This window comes from Anser brachyrhynchus, assembly GCF_964034855.1.
Source record: "Anser brachyrhynchus genome assembly, chromosome: 1".
Taxonomy (NCBI): Eukaryota; Metazoa; Chordata; class Aves; order Anseriformes; family Anatidae; genus Anser; species Anser brachyrhynchus.
Window position 1 is genome coordinate 68,706,281 of NC_137694.1, and position 20,833 is coordinate 68,727,113.

The window sequence follows — 20,833 nt, forward strand, 5'->3', positions numbered from 1 at the left end:
TTGGAGAAACCTCTATGTAATATATATCTATATATATATAGATAGATATATGCAGGTATACAGCTTTTTTTATAACAGATGAAGTTTGGTGGTTTTTTTCTGGTTTAACTTTTATTCTGTGCTTTATTTCAGTGGGGGTATATAGCTCCAGTTATGAACAATACTCTTTTGACCCTGGAAATATTGTAAAAGTTCCTTGAGGATTAACAAGACTGAAGATAAAAATCAGCTATGGCATATTTTGGAAGGGTTCCTTTCTTACACGATGAATTTCATGAAGGACACACGGGGGACCAAGCACCTTATCCAGTGTACCATTCTGATTCTAATGGAGACATCCACCTAGGATTTGATCGAATAGTTGATGAAGTCAGCAACGAATTTTTTTTTTATGGTTCATCACATTCACATCATCATGAAGAACTTTTTTTCACATCAGACAACTTTGGTCTGAATGTGCCAGAGAAGCAGTTCTGTGGTCAGCCTCCAGTTGCTTATGGTGAAGTTCACCCTGCAAATCCAGTATCTCATTGGCAACAAGGCACAGTGTCACCAGCGATTGGTTTCAAGTCTTCTTTACTGTCTGATGACAGAAACTTCTCTCTGGTGGATTCCTACCCTTATAGTCAAGGGAGAGAAATCTGCAGAGGGAATAGTGTAACCACTGTCCCAAATGTGTTTGATTCAAATGTGGAGAGAGGCAACACATATTTTCAGATAGGTTTTGATGATGTAGATGCTCAACGTCCTGTTTTCTTAGACAACTATCCATTTGCACAAGTGAGAGATGAAAGCAGAAATGTGGGGGGTTATTTAATCAACACTTCCAGAAGATACAGCATAGGACCTACTTGGCCCAGCAGCTCTGGACATGACAGAGAGGTATGTAAATATTCTGATATTAAGTGTTTAAAGTTCTTGACCCTTATTGCCTGTGTCCTTGCACTTTGCATATTCACTCGTACTGATGCAGCATGTATTAGAAGCACTTCATTTTAACACCTGGTGAAAAACAATTTATGCTTTGAGGGAAGAAAAAGCTTTTAGTCCTGTAGAGAGCTTTTGTCATCTGTCTTACAATTCAGCTGGCCAAAGGTAAGTGTGAGACTTCTTATTCAGTTCTAATTTGGTCTTCACTACTTCCTAAAATAGAGATGCAGGGAAGTCTCAGGTGTATTTTCTAATAATTGTGTAACTTTTGATTTCTTGGCAGTCAGAATTTCCCACAGTGTTTACAAGGAGGATGCCCTCAAACAAACAGTACATGATTATTTAAGAGATTTTTATGCAGCATGAAAAAATCTGAGCATCCTCTTCCTTTGATTCTAATATCAGAGAAGAACCCAGCAGACAATTAAAAATAACTTCTGAAGGGAAGGCACCTACTCTGTCTAGCTAATGAGAATTTTATACTGGCAGAATCTGTGTCCTACCTGTTTTATGTTTTACCCGATTTATACTAAGTGTCAACACATTTCTGCAATCTACCTATTAAAAACAGACTTCATTTCATTTTAAAGTAATAGGGCCAGTTCCTCACCTAGTATAAAATGAAGTATCTCCACTAATTCTAATGGAAACTTGCCATTTTACACCAGAAGAGAATCTAGATTATGGTCTAGAATTCACCAGTATTTCAAAATATAATCTGTAATCTGCTTTTGCACCATTAGAATTATTTGGCTCATTGAGCCATAAAACTACCACAGAGGGATGAGTACAGAAAAGTGAAGTAAGATGTGTTTGAAAGAGAGAAAAAATCTGTATAACCTGATATGAAACCTGAAATTCAAAATAACAATGTCCTGCCTTCACCATGTGCTGCATACACTTATATGTGTGTGTATAACTCTTTTCCAAAATAATATACATCTACTATAACAGTGGAAGCTGGTCCCTGTGACACTCAGCCTTTACCTGTATTTCTGAAGCAAATTCTTTTTTTTTTCCTCCTTTTATCAGGTGTTCATAGCTCTATTTGTGGCTCTGCTGTTTTTAATAATGATGTCTTCTGGGACTCCCATGACTCTCTGATGTTGTATCTCTCCTCATTTTCCTTCTTTCAAAATCCTGACATAGAGAAGGAAAAAGAAAATGATAAATCCTCCCTTTCCTCTAGTCCTTGTTAGCATTCTGAATCATTATAGGAATCCTGAAATAGCCTACAGGATACATTAGCACCATGAATATTAAAAGACAGTTAGGCTCACCTTTTGCTTTTAACTCCCAGTGATCACAGTATCATAAAGCAAAGGGGAAGAGACATTAGATTGACTTGTTTCTCTTTCTGTGAATAGGGAGAACTACAGAAGTAAACATATGTAGTTCTAGAGAGATGGGGAGTGTAGTGTGTGTGTGTGTTGGGGGAGGCGGGGAGGGGGAGTATCTGAGGATAGAAACTCTTAACATTAATCCTAGACACCACATTTTGGAGTTCAGTGATGAATACAGGAAGCAGGAATAGGGGGTTATGGATGGAGAGACAAAGGGCTTTTTTTTGTTGTTGTTCGTTTGTTTTCTATTTACAATAGGAAAACTGAAGCATACTTGACATCATGATGAAAAGAACAACAAGACTTCTCAGGAGAAAAGTAGAAAATAGTGGGATTCAAACAAGCAGGAAGAGATTAAATTGTGGTATGGGATGAAGAGGCGCTAGAGGAATCAGGCATATAAGAACAGGCACAAATACTTCTGAAGGAGTAGGAGAGAATTATAGGGGAGGGAAGAGGAGAGAGAGAAGTGAGTCAAGGGCGACTACAATTGAACGTGTGGGAGGATTTGATTAAGTCAGGGAAGTGTTTGAGCTGTTTAGCTAGAAGAGGAAGAAATGGGAAAGAGGAGAGAATTGATTTGTAGCAGAAAAATCAGTGCGGCCACAGGAATTCTTACAGAGAGAGGCAACCATATCAGGACAGAAAGAGAGCCAAGGCAAGGGGCTGGCAACTGAACCTTGAGATGGTAAGAAGAGAAAGTAGATGAAAAAAAAATGAGAGAGGAAAGTGTAAAAAAGTCTGGGAAGAGGTAAACCATTGCTACTGCTCTGGCAACTTTGGAGAGGATAAGAATGGGTGCGGAGGAATAGGGTAAATGCTGAGTAAGACTGTCAGAATGGCTGGCAAAGTGGAGCACCACAACTCATTCACAGAAAGTGAATAAGTACAGTTTGGATTTGTGAAGTCCAGGACATGTGAATGATGCATTTGAGTAATAGGATTTGAGAACTAGGGCTGAGGATGGACCTGAAATGGAAAGGATGCTGAAACATGGAGCTTAATATTGAGATAGGTCATAAGTACACAAGCTGAAATATTCATACTACTGAAATTTTACTATTAATCTGACCCTTAGCTCTTGGATGCAGTTGTATGGCCCTAGGTGTTTGTTTGTTTGTTTGTTTATGCTTGTTATTTGAAATATGTCCTATGTAATAAAGCCATCATCAATTTTCTGTGGCCCTGTCACCACCAAGTCAAGATGTTCAAAAACACCGAAGAAATTGTTTTTATATATTCTCCGTGAGAAGAGATTTTATTTTCTCCATATTAGAAAGAAAGCAAAAAAGACAACCTTGAAAGTATCCAGTAGATTTGGCCACTCCATTTAAGTTATTTAGTATCTAATGTTTACAGGATAACTAGCAATGCTCATTTCATAGAAGTCCAATCATCAGACCAAACTTCACAATTTCAGTTTGGGGACTTCAGAAATGAGGAGCACACGCACAATTAGTGTTCATGTTTAGGAAGGATGGTTCAGGTGACTTGACTAGCATGATGTTAGAAATCTATGGATGGGTAAAAGGTAAGATCCCAGTTATCCAGGGATGCACTCTGTTACTTTATCCCTATTATCATCAGTTCTCTTCATCTGCAATTACCTGTCTTGTTCACTGTACACTTTCAGATCTCTGCATTGAGTGGAGACCAGGGTCCTATGGAAAAATAAAATGATCATGTAATTAATATGATCCCTTTATATGCAATGGGAAGAAATTAAAGTTTCTGGACACTGAAAACAGAAATGACAAAAATAAATTTCTTTTACCTCACCCACATGATTCGTCAGTTGTAACTTGTACAGGTTTCACACTGATGGCTAGCTAAACTCTACTACAACTGCTCTCTCAGTCTCCCTCCTCGAAGGCAGAGGGGGAGAAACTACAATGAAAAAGGGTTCAGGAGTTGAAATAAAGACAGGGAAGATCGCTCACCAATTACTGTCACAGGCAAAACAAGCTCCTTTCTCCCAGGTGCTGCTATGCAGTTGTTTTTTTGTTGTTGTTTGTTTGTTTGTTTTTCCCTTTCTTAAATCTGCTCTCCCAGAGGCCCAACCAGCATCTCTCCCTGTCTCTGGCCAGCAGCGGGACCTTTTGGAACCAACTGGAGCTGGCTCTGATCTGACATGGGGCAGCTTCTGGGCTCTGCTCACAGAGGCTACCCCTGCAGCCCCCCTGCTACCAAAACCTTGCCACATAAACCCAATACAGAATTATGTGTCTGTATATACCTTTGCCCCCAGAACTGAATGGAGTTAGTTAGCAATGGTATATTAATCCCCTCTGTGTAGACTACTGCTAGTCAACACAGGATATGCTTGCCTTTAGGATTCACTCAGAAATGCTGCCAGCAAAGGTGCAGAGAGGCAGAGAGCTTCTGTTCTCACTTCTGCCTCCTGCAGGAGAGGGTCAGGATGGTTAATGTGGTTAATGGGACTCATTGTATCTAATATTTTCAAGACTGACAGCACCTATTAAGGGTTTGTAACTTCTGAGCATTCAGTTCTGTAGTTGTGGTCTCCTCACCAGTCAGCTCCCAACAGGTCTTTCATATTTTATACTCATCCCATTTTTAACTGTAATTAAATTTTTCCCAGCACTTTTTCAGGTGTATTGCACTTCTTTGTCCAGAAGGAAAAAAAAAAAAGGGGGGGGGATTTAAGGTTATATAAATTAATAATAACCACATAATTTTGTATAATTTACTGATGTTATTAAAATGAGAAAATACATCTTTCACTGTATCTGTTTCTACTTCTGTGCTGTGGCATTAGTTGCTTCTCTTTCTGAAGGGGTTTAAAAGTTGATGTCTTTGTTGAGCCTTGAGTCCATATGTCTGTATGTACAACAGTAGGAAGGGCGTGCAGATGTAGCAGTATTACACATTCTCTCCTGGAGGTTATGTTCTGATGGAAGGGTAGTACAGCAAACACAAAAGGGGATACTTCTACCCAAAAAAAGCAGCTCAGACCAACTTCAGGAAAAGCATCAGGGGATTTTTCATCTTCAGAAAGAATATACTAGCTTCCTGTCTTTCTTGGGGACCTACCTGAAACGTTTATAGAGCCTGAAGGAATCCCGAGCTTCCATGAAGGGCAGAAAGAAAGAAAAAGAATTAAAATTCACATCAGCATAAGATTTGTTTTGTCTCTTCTCATTGTAACCTAAGAATACATCTTTTGCATTTAATCATCTGTGTTCTGACACTAGTTGAATTTTGGAAACCTTGGAAATCTTTATTTACTTCAAGGAGGAAAAAAAAAATCATTAAACCCTGGGCAGCTGATGCTTTGCAACTTTCTATTTTATCTCTGAAAACATTAAAAGTGCAGTCAAAATGTGTTATTTGTGCTTATTTGGCACTCCAGTAAATCAGGGGAGGGATAATAAGATACGAAACTTCATTCTCATGGAACCAAATGCAAGTTTAGTCTTATGTTCATTATGTGTATGTTGTCTAAATAATTGTCTTTTGGTCTCTTTTTGGTATTTTTAGGTTACAGGTTGGTCTATCCAGCTGGTTGAAGCAAATCAAGGGAGTAATGAAAACACAGTTGCTTTTTGCAATGCAGTGGAGGAGTAAGTAATGAAAAAGCTTTATTCAGCCAACTGTGACATTTCACTTATTTATATTAATTGGATTGGTTATCCCTGCATTCCTGAACAGTGTCTTAATTCTGGTATCAGCTTAAATGCAGAAACACTCCTAATTTTGGTTTAAAGATTAAAATCCACAAAATATTGTTAATTCCAAGAATATTTTCTGCCTTATCTGTCACCTTTATCAATGATAAGTACATCTTCAATGTTGATGTGTGTGAAACTTAAGATTTATTTTGTCATTTACTTGGACAATATCAATGCTTATGTAGCTCAGAGCAGGAAAAAAGAACTGGAAGAACCGATTGTCTGAGAACAGAATTTTACTACATAATATCTTGATGAGGCATTGGATTTAGCAAGCAACAAAAATTCCTTTAATTATTGTTTACAGTTTCAAGTTAATAGTGTGGCTTAATGGGATAGAACTTGTGCATGTGTGTTTTTTGTTGTTGTTGTTGTTTGTTTTTTTGTTTTGCTTTCTTTTGTTTTTTACTTTCTTAATTTTGTCAGAAAAATTGTGTTGAAATCTAACAGCACTAAGAAATACATGTTTATAGACTATCTGTGTATCTTTATTCTCCTTTGTAGACATTCACTGATCATACTATCAAGTTAGCACAAATGCATGTGTGTTTGGGGGGGGGGATTGTTTTTTCTGTTTGTTTGTTTGTTTTTTTTCGCAGAAAAGTAGCTGGAAAACTGTGATTTCTTTTTTTTTTAATTAGACTTTAATGAATTGACAGTATTTGAGGTCATCCAAGCCTGCTTCTCTTAAAAGAAAGAAAAAAATACAGTTTGATATTGCTCTGGAATTAACAGCAAATATGTTTTAGATTCATAGAGTAAATGGTCAGCTTGAAAACATACTTAATCAAATATGTCTCAGTTTTCTTTTTTTCTCCCCATGTTCCTCAGTCTAAACCCCTCCCCTTTTTTTCACTAACACCAGACACACGTTTCACATGATAGGTTTTCCCCTCAAACATCAGATTTTTGTCCAAACATTCTGCACTTAACTTTACACTCTAACACTCTAATTATAGCAAAAGCTTTCTTTCCTTTTTTTTCCTCTTTTTTTTTTTTTTTTTGAATAAATGATTTTATTTAGAGGGTTAAAAAATATTTAGTATTAAGACATTCCTGTCTTAGTATTAAGACATTTCTGTTTTGAAATACCTTTTTAAGCATGCATCACTGGCAAATACTCTTTTAAAAGGAAAACAGAAACAGCCTTTGCTTTCCTTCTATCTAATGACAAAAGTATTCTCAGGATAAAATGTAACAAAAAAAAATAAGTTTACTGATAACTAGTCTCTTAGTCTTGCCAAATGAGCATCCTTTCAGCCCTCAAACAATCTCAATAACTGTCAGTTTTATACATCAGAAGTAAGATGTATGATTCAGACTCTGTCATGCAAACTTGCAGCTCCAACATGTAGCTCAAATAGAAACCCAGCCTGTTTTTCTTTAGGTAATGTTTGTACAGGTAGCAGTCTCTAATTGCAACATTTCAATTTATACGTACCTAACTTAAAAAGAGTTTTCAAAATCCTTTATCATGTTCTTTTACAATTGTGGACATAACTATAGTGAATGCTCATCCATAGGTGGCTTCAGAATACATCTTAAAGCCAGTTTGATACCAGAAGAGGCCAGGCTGACAATCTCAGGGTTCGATGCTGCAAGATGCAAAGTTCCTCCAGCTACTACTGACTTCAAATATATGTTCTGCAAAACAGAGAAATACATAGCACTGTGAAATAGCAAATCCCTATAAATGTTAGTACTTTCAGCATACGTTGAATTGTTGCAGCACAGAAAGTGGCATGAGATTTTATTCATGTAATACTTCTGCAGCACTTCAACTATGCCTTGGAAGACCAAAACTTTCCAAATTCTGGAATGAGCATGTTTTGCCTAACAGCTCAGACCAGAAGCCCTTTAATCACTTGAAAACAATAGATGGCCATAAATAAGCATCTCTGGAACCAAATGCATTTTTATCTAAAAGGCATAAAAAGCAAATTTCTGTCTCCATATTATCTTAAAATATAGACAAGGTGAAGTTAGGAAAGGAGGTGAGGTTTACTCAGTTTTGAAATGCCTGCCAGTAAGCTGAGGATGTGATGTGTGCCCTGCATGTCTACGTAACCAGTTAGTTTGATGCTGGAAAACAGGTAGTGAAGTTTTCTGTCTTAAGCCGTCCTTGGCCCTCTTATAGAAATAGGTTACAAGAGGAAATTTGGTGCTTGGAGAAAGCTTTATGCGTACCTTGCTCACAAAAGAAATAGACTGACATCAACTACACAGGTCACCAAAGCAGCCTCTGTAGTATAATGATATTTTACTATGAGTATAAATCTGTCATATGTACTGGAGGTATTGTCAAGCCTCATTTCCTCTCACCCCACTGAAACATCATGCCCCCTGGCTTTTCATTATAAGAAATGGGCTGCTTCATTGGATTATTAATTTTGGGAGCGTAGGTTTTTCTTTTCTTCCTCCCACCCCATTTTTTCTTCTTCTCATGCTATAGAAATATATGGCATAAAAGAAGAGTTTGTGCTGTTGAGACTTGAGTAGCCACCCTGAGGCAGGAGGGCATAGTAATGAAGAACTTTATGTGAGAGAACCATAGCTCAAAATATACTGTAGTCAGAGACTGTGTAAGGCACTGCCAACTCATATACTACAAAATGCTGCTTGAACTAACAAACAGCAAAGAATGCAGGATGCTTAGTACAGGATGTTTGAGTTTAGCTTCTAAAATATTCAGTCCAATTAGTGAAATGTAAAGCTTCAGCTGGTACAATATGTACCCTTACCTGCAGCTGCGAAGTGTATTTGCTTTAAAAGCAAGTTTAATCTCAGCTGACAGCCATAATACCTGTGACTAGTGTTCATTAGGAAATGACACCTCAGGAGAAATTAGTTTTTGCAAGTCTTTGGTAATTGGAAGGAGGAGGGGCAATTTATTTTATAGGTAATGGTATATAAGATCAGAGGGACACAGTGACTGTAACAGTTATTGCTCTCTAAAGACATTTACATAAATGTCCAGGGTTTTAGTAATGAAGTTTTCAGATTGGATCCTAGAGCAGAGTGAAAACAGGGACTTATGATTTTGCATAGAAAGCACGTTCCTGTATTCATTTTGACCAGCTGTCCTGGTCATAGCTGTCTGCGCATGTGTTCTCGGTTAGCTTTATGTTAAAACTCTAAGTATTAAAGCAAGTTTGTGAGTACACTCATTTCCACTGTACTCAAATTGTTTTCTTCACAGTACACTGAAGTTTGCGTTTAAATTCCTAATGGCTTCACTGAGGTTAGGCTCAGCAGTGATTTTGTGAAGTTTATGAAGATTTTACTGATTTTTTTTTAAATATGGGTATATATATACATCTTATATGTAAGATGTAGTTATACATATGTTAAGTGATATGTAGTTGTCTGATTAATGTATAAAAACATTTTCCCTTCTACACAAGATTTTATTCCTAATACCTCTCTAAATAATATTATTATCAGTATCTTGTAGATTTTTTGTTTGTTTTTCTTTCTCATTATGCATACCTGTTTAGGCATAATTTCATCGTGCTCTTTCAGAATCAGAAATGCCTATCCTGCTTATGACTTGAAGACAAACACTGGGAAAATCTGGAGTGTTGCAACAAAGTTCCCAGACCATATTCTTGGTGAATCAAGATTCAGGATCAGCATTTGGACAGATTTTTCACCATATCCTCTGCTTCTTACACAACATGGTAAGTGACAGAGGTATCCACATCCTTCCACGATTCCATTCTGTTGAGATGATAACAAAATGCATTTGTTATCTGGAAAAATACTTGGAGGGTAAGCCTTATATGAATCTTGAGCGCGTTCATTCAACATATTTGCTGTAAAATTAAAATCACATTATATACCAAACTTTGCGAACATGTAGATTTCTACTTTTTTAAATCACAACCAGGACCAATTCTGGCAGTTTCAGAAGGGTCCTATTGGACCCTTCAGACTTCAATTCTTAAGGAATTTAAGCTTGTGCGTAATTTAAAATGTAGGGGGTATCCCCCACTTAGTCATGGAACTTTTCACATCCTTCACTCTGTTGCTAAGTCCAAGACAAGAGTCTGTAGCCATTAAGACTCCTCTGCAACCAAGGTTATGACCAGGTCAGGGGAAGTACATTTTAATCAAATGAAACCAGAGGAATTCAAGATGGATATAAGGACAAATTAGAATAATTGAGAATTGGAGCAGCTTGCCCACAGAGGTCGTGGAGTCTGAATCCTTAGAGGTTTTCAAGATCTGACAGGAGAAATCCCAGAGCAAGATGGTCTGAATTCAGTGTTGACCTTCCTTCAGGCAGGAGGCTAGACTAGACTGGACTTCCTGAGATCCCTCTCAACCTGATCACTAGTGTTTGTGGGAAGCTGTCACTGCCCCAGTATATCCTGTATCTATGGTGAATGGCAGGACTTTTGATTACAGCTCTGGTAATTTTTATGTCTTAATCCACATATGTAAAGATGAAAGAAATGAAAAAATAATCCCCTCCCTGTGCTGTTTCATTAAATGATAGTCTTTTGTGTATGAATCTTTTCTTCAGTTGTCAAGGAATTACTTGACTGTAACAAGGTGAGTGTTAGTTTGTTTGACAGGTTGAAAGCTGAAAATCCAAAGCTCTACAGAATGTCAGTCAGCATATATTAAAACATATATATTTATAAATACTTTAGCAAAGGTTTCCACATTTATTCATACAAGTTTGGTTACTTGTATTCAGAGCATCTACACGGTTACTAGAAAAGCTGGCAAAGTATTTTTTTTTTTTTCCAATGAGTGACTTGAGCAATGTGCATCTTATGATTTTAATTCAAAATTCTGTACCATTCTCCTTTCTCTGGTGCATGTAAATTTAGCAAACAAGCACTGCAGTTTACATGTCAAACCATCTATTAGAAGTTACTTAAGACAGTGAGTTGTCAAAGGGCTGGACACATAATATCAATATACCTGGTAAAAATTGTGTAATCAAAATGGCTTTCTGAAGAAAAGTGTCTTTGTGAAGAAAATGAAAATTTTCAGAAGGAACTTTTGAATCTGTTGACACTTCTGCTTTTTCCCTAGAGAAAAACACCGCAAAGTTATATATAGTAACCAACTCTGTTCTGTTTGTTTTATTTCAGCTTTTTTTTTTTTTTTTGGTCACAACTATTTCCCTAAAAATGTCAGCTGTTCTCTGAAGATTTTTCAGTATCACAGTCCCTTAAACTTCCCTTAAGAAACAGTTTTGCATTTCTTGGTTTGTTTTAAAACAATAGTGTAGCAGCTCTGGACCAGATTTGCCAGCATTAATTGGCTGCTTCTGGGTTACTCTGGCAATTCAAAAAAAAAAAAAAATTAAAACCAATTAAAATGGTTGGTTAGGCTCAGTTTGCAACTGATGACTGAATCTGGAGCAGTGTAATTTAGTCAACATGCAGATGTGGATTACATGTTTAATTTTTGTAGATATTTATTTAACTGTGGGTAATTTCCATTTTTATGTCCAAAAGTTTATTTTTATGTCAAAAATTTTACTTAAACCTTGTATTAATAGCTCTTGCAGCCATTAATTTTGAAGCCATAAAGAAATAACACAAATGAAATACTGAAAGAAAAATCTACTTATATGCTTTTCTAGTATCATTTGCTGATAGTGAGATTGCCTAAGAATTTTGGAGGAAGTTCAGACTTTATCTTGCACTGTGAAAACATTTTGGTACACTATAAGAAAACTTTTCACTGCAAAGTCAGATACTGTTTCTGCTGAAGAGGGTTATCTCAGGTTTGAAGCATCAGTGATGGTGGAGTATGCCTGGCATACCTATAAAGACCAGACTTACCAGACACGTTTGCAATTTGACTGCCAGATTATGCAGCTATTCTTTTCTAGTTTTTGATCAGTTCTTCTGAAATGGGAAGAGAGGAAGTCTGTTGGCAGGGTTAGAAAATGGCTTTAAAAGCTGAAATTGTTCTGGAGAAAATTGTCAAAATGATGGAGTACTTCTGAAGAGCAGATTGTATAAAGCATATAGCTTGTACATTAATTTACTTCATTATGGCTAAGAAAATGCGGATACAATGAGAAGTAAAATTCTGGAGCCTACTTGTGTCTTGTGCAGCAAAAGGTCAACTTTTGCATTAGGCCATGTTCATGTATGGGAAATGTACCAAAACACTCATCAGGAAAATGACTCGGTATTTATAGATTTGAAAAGATTAACCATTGGTCTCTTCCTTCCTACCTGGAAAAATTGCTCAGCTCTTCATTCCAGCTACCTAAAAACCAGCCAGTTTCCTATAAATGAACATATATTCTGTGACTAGTAGAGTATTTAAAGCAAAATTAAATAAAATCAGATGTGGCTTGTTCTAATTCCTCTTGATGGAGCCAGTCTGCAGCAGTAGTGAGCAATTACAAAGAAATTTTCATATTTTTCTCAAGAATATAACCTGGAATTCTCTAGCAAGCTACTATTTTTCTTTCTATCTTTATTTACAGCTGGCTGTATTACTCAGAACTTAATTGCGGAGATCCTCCGTTGCACAAATCAATACCCAGTCCAAGAAGAATGTCTTCTAAGTGTTTGTGGGTCTGATGAATTCTTACAAAAGTAAGTATCTCATTAATAGGTGGTATTGATTATGTATTCCATAATATAAGCTGTGCAAGTAACGACCTCTGCTTATGTGCTATGTAAACAGAACCATAGGGAAAGTAAGAGCATTATGTTCCAAACACTCCAAACACCGAGTTTATTGTTCCTTTAACTCCTGGATCACATGGCACTTGCATTATGTTCTACAGAGATTATTGTGTGGTCCAGTGCAAGGATTCAAATCTTGGCTTCTTTACATGAGCTTCATCAAGCCTTGAATATTTTGTTCCATTCCTTTGTCCTCTGGTCTTTCTCATCTGTTTTACAAGGATGCTGCTAAATTCCAGTGTCTCACAGGAGTGTGAGAGAGTATTCATGTCTTCAAAGGGAAAAAACAGCAAAGAGATGAGAAACAGTATGAAACACAGCTGCTTAGCAGGTAATTTTTCTTTATATCCAGCTGCAGCAGTAGTGAAGCAGATGAAGCCAACACTTTGGTACTGACTGCAAATTGAAGGAAAAGCATATTATACATACAAACAGGTCTTTCTGAATGTAGATAGTCTACAAGTTAGGAAGTAAATGCTTTGATTCATATTCATTCAAGTAAACTACTCTGGTGGTTGAAAACACTACTGGACTCAGCTAGTTGTTTCTCACCCGCTGGCATCTTAAATTCAGATGTCAGCAAAAGTGAGCAGGTTTTGTGTTGAAGCACAGGCTCTTGATGTCAGCTTCTGCTAAAGGAACGGTGACTTTTAGCAGAGGGGGAGAAGCTGGCAATTCTCTGTGGTAACATGTTAAGCTGGTACTGCAGGAGTCACAGCTCATATGTTAGAGACATAAAATAGTGCTAGATAAAATAGTGTATGTCTGTAATTGAAAGGGAAACTTTTAGAAGCAATCTTATTTTCAGTATAGTGTAAAGATTACAGGAACTAGCCCAAAGCAAGCCAGCTTCAGTAATGAAACTAATGTAGTTGTCAGAGCAAGTTGTGTCACACTGTGCAAATTAGCTTTGTCATTGAATAGCTTGGATACTTCTGCCCCTACACAGGTACAGAGGTCAAGTGTTCAGATGTTTATGGTCAATTATAGTTTGCAACTGAAGGTGGAGACTTTAACATTTCTGAGTCCACTCCTTAAGCTCTCAGATCTCTGGTATACAAAGCGCTGTCTGGAGCACTGCACCACTGGAACCACTGAGCAGAGAATCAAGTTGTACGTAGATCTGTTGATTATGTAAAAAGGCTAGTGGCAGGGCTGCTGTTTTTTTTTTCTTTTTTCTTTTTTTTTCCAAGTCTCTTCTCATTTCATACTAATTGCCAAAGAAAATGGAGATAATGAGTCTTTGTTGAGGGTGAGCTCAGTGCATTTCAGTACAGTGTACAGTATGTTCTAAATAGTTTTATTTTCACTGTTGGGCAGAACTCATCAATAGTGGATTATTTAAATTCCTGCATTTGCAGAATCTCTGCATGTCTCATTAGCAATGAAACAAGGTCAATAATGTCCTCAGCTTTTTTGCTTTGCTCCTTCACTGCTGTGCAGAAAGGATTGAGTTGCACTTCTGGTCTCAGCAGTTTGTAATTCTACTCTATGCTGTATTTTCAGCTCCCTTTCTCCTGCTTCCTCATCAGAGTCCTGTATCTGAAATTTGAAACCCCAGACCAAAATCATCCCTTGAGTAGCTTAACACAGCCTGCGGAGTTGCCTCAGGGTGAATTTTTTCTTATGTTTGGGCTATCTTAGTGCAAATTGCTTTCCTCACTATGTTGCTAACAGAGCAATTTGATATAGTTGTGCAGAGTTCTTCCCTAGCAGAGTACTTGGAAATCAGTCAGGGATGAATTCCAGTAGAAGGTTACTCAAGTTATGAGACAGCAAAGGGAACTAATACTGTGCTGCTCCTGCTTTATCGTAATCCAGAAAAAAAAAAAAGTGAAACAAAAACAGTGACATGGTGAATTGTTCTCAGAGAATAGTGGTTTAGTGAACCACACAAGTGAAGATCTGTCCAAAACTTTCATTTACTATTATAATTGGCTGTATTAATGATCACCTCAATGTGCCTTCTGCAAAAGCACCTGAAAGGCCTGATGATTTCCAAAATCCATTTAGTTTTCAGTGAGATGAGGAGCAAATACTTGTGTGCTACTGACCGTTACGCTCAGCACTGCAAGATTTCATCATCCATTATTTCCTTACTATGGTGATATCCTTGAGTTCACATGTGATCTGACTCACACAAGGTGTGAGTTCAGATTTCAAATAGCCACATTTTTTAGAAGTCAGAAACCTGCGTATAGGCTGCAGTTCAGTCTATAACTAATAAAGCAATCTGTGAAATTCTGATTTGGAATCTCATTGGTTTCTGGTCTTTAAGGTCATTTTATTTACTGATCAGAAATCCTGGCCTTGCCTCAACCTGCAGGCTTTCTTTTTGTTCCTACGCTTCCCTTTCCTGCAGGTTTTTCTTACAGTGTCTATAGAGTGCTATCAGTAGTCATCACTACCTTCTTCCTACCCCTGTCACTGTAAAGAGTATGTTAATATCTTCTCCAACTCATTTCCTGCAGTTCCTTTTCTCCATGTTCAGTTTAAATGCATCTGGAGACATTTAAAAGAATCTTTGTCCTTAAAAGAAGAGAGGAGTGAAAATATTTCTGATCAATTTTTACCACTATTTCCAGAAGTTTCTGATTTTCATAAGTATCCATAGATTAATTCTACCTTCCTTCTCTGGATCCAAGCTGTGTGTGTGGTCTCCACTCCCTTACACTTGTCCTGTTCATAATCATCTTTGATTTTTTGGAGGGCTACGTACCTGCTGTTTCTGAAAATCCTCCCTTTGTCATCCCTTCATCCAAGACTTCTACATCTACCTTTAAATCTTGCTTTTAGTTTCCCATCTCTCCTTAGTTTTAGAATATATGCCCCTAAAAAGGATTTTATGAAAGATATCATATAAAAGTAAATTATATTGGGGTTAAGCAGCTAGGGTCAAATAACTACCAAGCTCTCAATGCCAGCAGCAAGCCAAAAACAGATCTTGCCATGTGACAGCAAAGAATCAATCTTTTTTTTTTTTTAACCTTTAGAGCTTCAGACCAGAACCTCAGAGCATCCTGAAGTGCCTAATAAAACAAAGCATGTGAAAGTATATTTCAATTTGTTTTTTTTTGTTTGTTTGTTTATTGATCTGGCTGTTGTTAGTAAAGAGAGAGCTGCAATGCAGACCCAGCAAAGGAATGTCATCCAAGGATAGCTGTAAGCTTTATTTCTAAATATCTTTTTTTTTTTTTGAAGGTATCAGATTGTTTAAAAATATCATTTCATATGTATTTTTAATTCCATCCACACTCTATCCACGCTCTACCATACTGTAATTTTCACAGTTACCTTACTGCTTTGCAGTTCAGCTAACATAGTGAGCAGGAGTATGGAATAGAAAAATCTAAATGTTTATCATTTATACTCACATGCTTGCCTGTGACCTTACTGATGACATTTTTTTTGCTTTGCTAATTATATTCTCTGAGAATTGAGACCTAAATAAGAATTAGTTTTCACTCAAAGTGAAGTTTAAGCTATTAATTATAGAGTGGGCAGAGTTATATTCATGCAGATTGGAATCATTAGAAGCCAGCACCTTTTGGGTGAATATGTTCTTTGTAAAAAATAAACTTCATTTTCTCTTGTCACTGCAGATTAAGTTTCTCATTCAGAGATGCTGCTCAGCTAAGTCTTTTTTTTTTTTTTCTTAAGAAAAAGAGTCTGATGGAACTGCATTAGGATTCAGAGCTTATAGCACATCAGAGAACATTGCTGGGGAGAGGCAAAATCATCTAGTGGTGAGGGAATTGAGAGAGTGAGGGATATTCATATTCCCCTTCTCTGCTTCTGATATATTGTGGGACCACAGGCAAGTCACTTTGACCAATTCATTACCTTGTCTCTTAAAGACAATCACTTTGCCTTTTGTCATGGAGCTTTCATCAAAGCTGTATTTTCCACATAGTATTTCAGCAAAAATAGGGGTAACATTGCTAATAATGTACTTTTTTTGTTTTGTTTTTTTTTCTTTACAGAGCTCAGAGCACTGTAAAGCAGTTACTATTAACGATGCTATCCTCCAAAGATGGCTATATTACTTTTATCTCAATACTACAGATAGAGCAGTAGATCTGCAAGAGTCCAAGCTGTGTAGTGTATTTCAGCCTGGGTATGGCTAGAAGGTCATCTGTCAATCCACGACAAAGCTGCTCATCTATTTCTTGTAATTTACTCTTTTTCTAGGGCAGGTTCTGCATCATTTTATGGTGGCATTAATTCATTTTGTCCAGTCTGCTGTGTCACAATATTTATCAAAAAAAATCTGTTTGCATTTGTGCAAATAAAACACAGTCATGAAATCAACTGTACAGCCAGTACCTCTGACTACAGTGTTTCAGGCAGCATTGCTATGTCAATAAAGGATTTGGTGATGTATAATATCTGCCTGATACAGCGGAGCTAATGCAAGCCACTACCGTAAGTGTAATTATAGCCACAAAATTAAACCTCAGTTGATGTAGCTATTTTTGCCTGGAAGCATGATGATGTGGAATAATTACACTGGTAAAAGACAGGTTTTGTACATCTGTGGTATAAACTTATGGCCACAAAGGAGTGTTCTGTTAGTGTAAATTGATATAGCTATTCCAATTTCTAGCATTGACTTGGTGTAAAGTAGGCATTACAGGGGGAATAAACATGCTGGAGGAATTGGGGAAAAAGTGGGTAAGGTCTCACAGATGTGTGTCTATGTCCTAAGGTAGGTCAAAATGGGAAAGAGCAGAAATAATAGGTAAATAGGGGTAAAAGGTTTTAAAAAAAAAAAAAAGGTGTGAGGCAGTTCTAAAGGATGCAAATATCACAGGAAAAATCATTATTGCAGTCAGATCGTTGTTAGACTTGATTTGATGAAATGAGGAATGAAAGAAGTTGCAAAAAAAAAGCAAAGTGGGTAGACACAACACAAATGTGAGCTGAGGAGAGACAAAAAAAACCCTTTATATCGGTGTAGTCCCAGGAAATGTGAATTGGTCACTTGGGCTTCTGCTTGTAAAGGAATTTGAGAAGGGTTGAGGCATGTTAGTGAGACACTTTCCAACAGGTACAAGTATTTGATTGTGTTGATGTTAACTCTCTCTCTCTCTCTCTCTCTCTCATGTTAAGGACTTTATGTCCTTAACAAGCAATCTTGCAAATGTATGGAAGCACAATCAAAGGACCTTGCTTCTAGATATTAGTCCTGTAGGATGGAAATGGGTTTGTCCTCTGTAACCTTTAATGTCTGTTTAAAAAATAAATAAATAAATCCCACATTTACACTTATACACTTTGTGATCTCTAATGGGAAGTATGTATTTTACTTACCTACGGCATAGAGTAGGTGCAGAACATTTACGAGATATATGAATTTCCTGTAATTGTACTGAGTGGCAATTATGTACAGCATATTTATTTAAGTTTAACCATTCATTTTTGCTAGGGACTTTTGCTGCTTTGCAAGATGCAAGTCCTGCCTCTAAGTCATTCACAGGGTCAGGGGTGGTTTTGGGGAAGTAAATCCAGACAATTTTATTCAGCATTGTGGTTTAACCCCAGCAGGCAGCTGAGCCCCACACAGCCACTCATTTGCTCTCCCCAGGTGGGATGGGGGAGAGCATCAGAAATGTAAAAGTGCAAGAACTCATGGGTAGAGATAAAGGCGGCTTACTGGGTAAAGCAAAAGCCATGTGTGCAAGCAAAGCAAAGCAAGGAATTCATTCATTGCTTCCCATGGGCAGGCAGCCATTTCCAGGAAAGCAGGGCTCATCAGTTGGAACATTTCAAGGGGAAGACAAATGCCATTACTCTGAACATCTCTCCCTTCTTCATTCTTTATCCTGGCTTTTCTTGCTGAGCATGATGCTGTATAGTATGGGATGTCCCTTCGGTCAGCCTCGTTACCTGCCAGCCTCTGGTGCACCCCCAGCCTCCCTGCTGGCAGGGCAGCAGGAGATGCAGAAAAGTCCTTGGCTCTGTGTGAGCCCTGCTCTGCAACAACTAAAACATCAGTGTGTTATCCCCCCGTTATTTTCATCATAAATCCAAAACACAGCATCATGGAAACCTCTAAGAAGAAAATTAACTTTATACCATCCAAAACCATGACATTCAGACATTCCATCAAAAGACCTCTTTAGGTGGAAAGAAATACAGTTTACGTCTGAATTCTGAGTTTTCCACAGCACTTGAAAAGAATCCTCTTTCTTTCCTTCATGGCCCAGGGAGTTTTGAAACAACTTGCCTGTCTGTATAGTCTGTATAAATATGGAACATCCCTTTTGGCACTCTTGTGTCTGGAGACTTGAAAGAAGCAACATGAATCTAATTGAACATGCACTAGAGTTAGCTTGTTTTGGAGATGAACTCGCCTTTGCAAAAATCAGTGTCATTTTTCACAGCCATTAATTCTAAAGGATTTTTTTTCTTAATGTAAAAATATGCTTCCCTTAACTCTGAAATTATTTTTGCATTATTCCACCTGATTAAAACAAGAAAAGGAAGGTAAAGTTTGAAATGATTTTTGATCCAAGAAATTTTGAGTGGTAAACTAAAGCTGTATTATTACTCTTGCAACTTCTCAGTTGTAGGTGGGTTAGAAGCTGCTCTGAAGAGGCAGATAAGAATAAGGAACTCCCCTGTCATGGGGAGCTGTGCATCCTTGACCAGCAGAGTAGTTTGTAGGAACCACTCCAGCTGAGTGAGTAGAGGTCTTTGTCTGACCTTAGCTGGCATGTGATTTGAGGCAGAGGAAGACTGACTCACAGGTTCTTTTGCCATTTTTATGTGAGTTGTACAGGGTGAAAACTTTGATTTCTTTGAGAATCAAGGGGTAGCTGTCTTAATGTATATGATTTTCAATCTTACGGTTAATATTTGATTTTCAGCTTGGGTATCAAACGCTGCAAGTCATCCTACAGTGATGCATCCATACTTTGTATACTTGCACTAATTTGGGATTTAGGAATACATCGACAGTCTAAAGATTTGGGAGCACATACAGTTTGTTTCTCTGTTTCGTTGCTGTTCTGTTACAGAACTTAACGGTCAAAGGTACAACCAAGCAATGATTCTTAAGTTGTTTCACAAAAAAACAAACCAGGACCAAACCCCATCAGTTTGCACAGATGTAGATACCAAGCTCTGGTTTTATATTATTCAATCTGCTTTGCACTGATAATTTATTCCACAAGTGCTTTTCGGAGAAGGAGAGAGGTAGAAAAAAAATGGAAATGATATGTAGAGATAACCATTTGTTTTTCTCCCCAAATTGTAGTAATTGTACTTTGGGCAGCCATGAGAGTCTTCGCAAGTCAGCCACCTGCATTCAACTTCGGCTACACATCACCACAAATTTGAAACAAAGTTTGGCTCGAACGGTATGTCATCTTTTTTTCATCTGCTTTCTTTCAGCATGTCTGAAGGAATAAAATTCCACCATCCTTTTATATAACAACCTGCCGTAATAATCAAAGAGATTATTTGCTTTCCTGAATACACATATATTATTGCTGAACTCTAGTTGAAACGTACAGAGAAATCTCTCTGCTTTGCTCCTGTGCTTATATCTATTATGTCACTGTAGAGAACACGCAACTGAAAAAGATGAAAGGCCACCTGTATAGAAAAAATTATTTTTATTAGACTTTATTGTTGCTAATGATTTCAGTTTGTCAATGAAGTGGGTTTTTTTTGTTTTGTTTTGTTTTGGACTTTCTCTATATAAATATAACTAGGGGAAAACCACTCAAAGTATTGTCTAAAATGAATCATATCTGTATTTTGGTCACTATCACCGAAAACCAAGGCAGGCTGATAAAAGCCAGAATCTGTGTGTTTGTGCATGTGAGATGCCTAAGAACATGTGTGTGTGTTTATACACATGCATACGTCCTTAGAGAAAATATTTTTTCATCAGCTTAAATTCAGATAAATTTCTATTCAGATTATTTGATATTAAGCAAGCTTTCCAACAGATTACTGAGCTTTAATAACCTTGACCTATGGTAATAAATGTGAGCTTTATTCCCAGCGGATCACCTTGAATTACCTCTAACACAAAGTTTGCAGTAGAGCAGAAACTTTGATGTTCTGGGCAGTGTTCACTGGCAGCGTGTTGACGCTCTTCACAGATGCCTTCTTTGCATAGGTATGCTATCAAACTAGGTCTGTCAAAATATGGGTTAGGTGACACATTTTTGACAAAAAAGAA

General features: G+C 37.3%; 1 protein-coding gene across 13 annotated transcripts in view; it reads left to right on the forward strand.

Moving 5' to 3' along the window:
• The window catches only part of PIK3C2G (phosphatidylinositol-4-phosphate 3-kinase catalytic subunit type 2 gamma), a 333,879-nt gene that overhangs the window by 125,532 nt on the left and 187,514 nt on the right, over positions 1–20,833 (forward strand). For 11 of the 13 annotated variants that reach the window (XM_080599406.1, XM_080599408.1, XM_080599407.1 and 8 more), the window contains 5 exons: positions 133–882; positions 5,775–5,857; positions 9,488–9,645; positions 12,432–12,543; positions 19,898–20,000. In XM_080599406.1, the coding sequence (XP_080455532.1) occupies positions 232–882; positions 5,775–5,857; positions 9,488–9,645; positions 12,432–12,543; positions 19,898–20,000 (1,107 nt within the window). In that variant the 5' untranslated portion in view covers positions 133–231. Of the gene's footprint in view, positions 1–132; positions 883–5,774; positions 5,858–8,891; positions 9,080–9,164; positions 9,207–9,487; positions 9,646–12,431; positions 12,544–19,897; positions 20,001–20,833 lie in introns of those variants that run through there. The other 2 variants (XM_080599402.1, XM_080599403.1) reach the window with 2 other exon arrangements.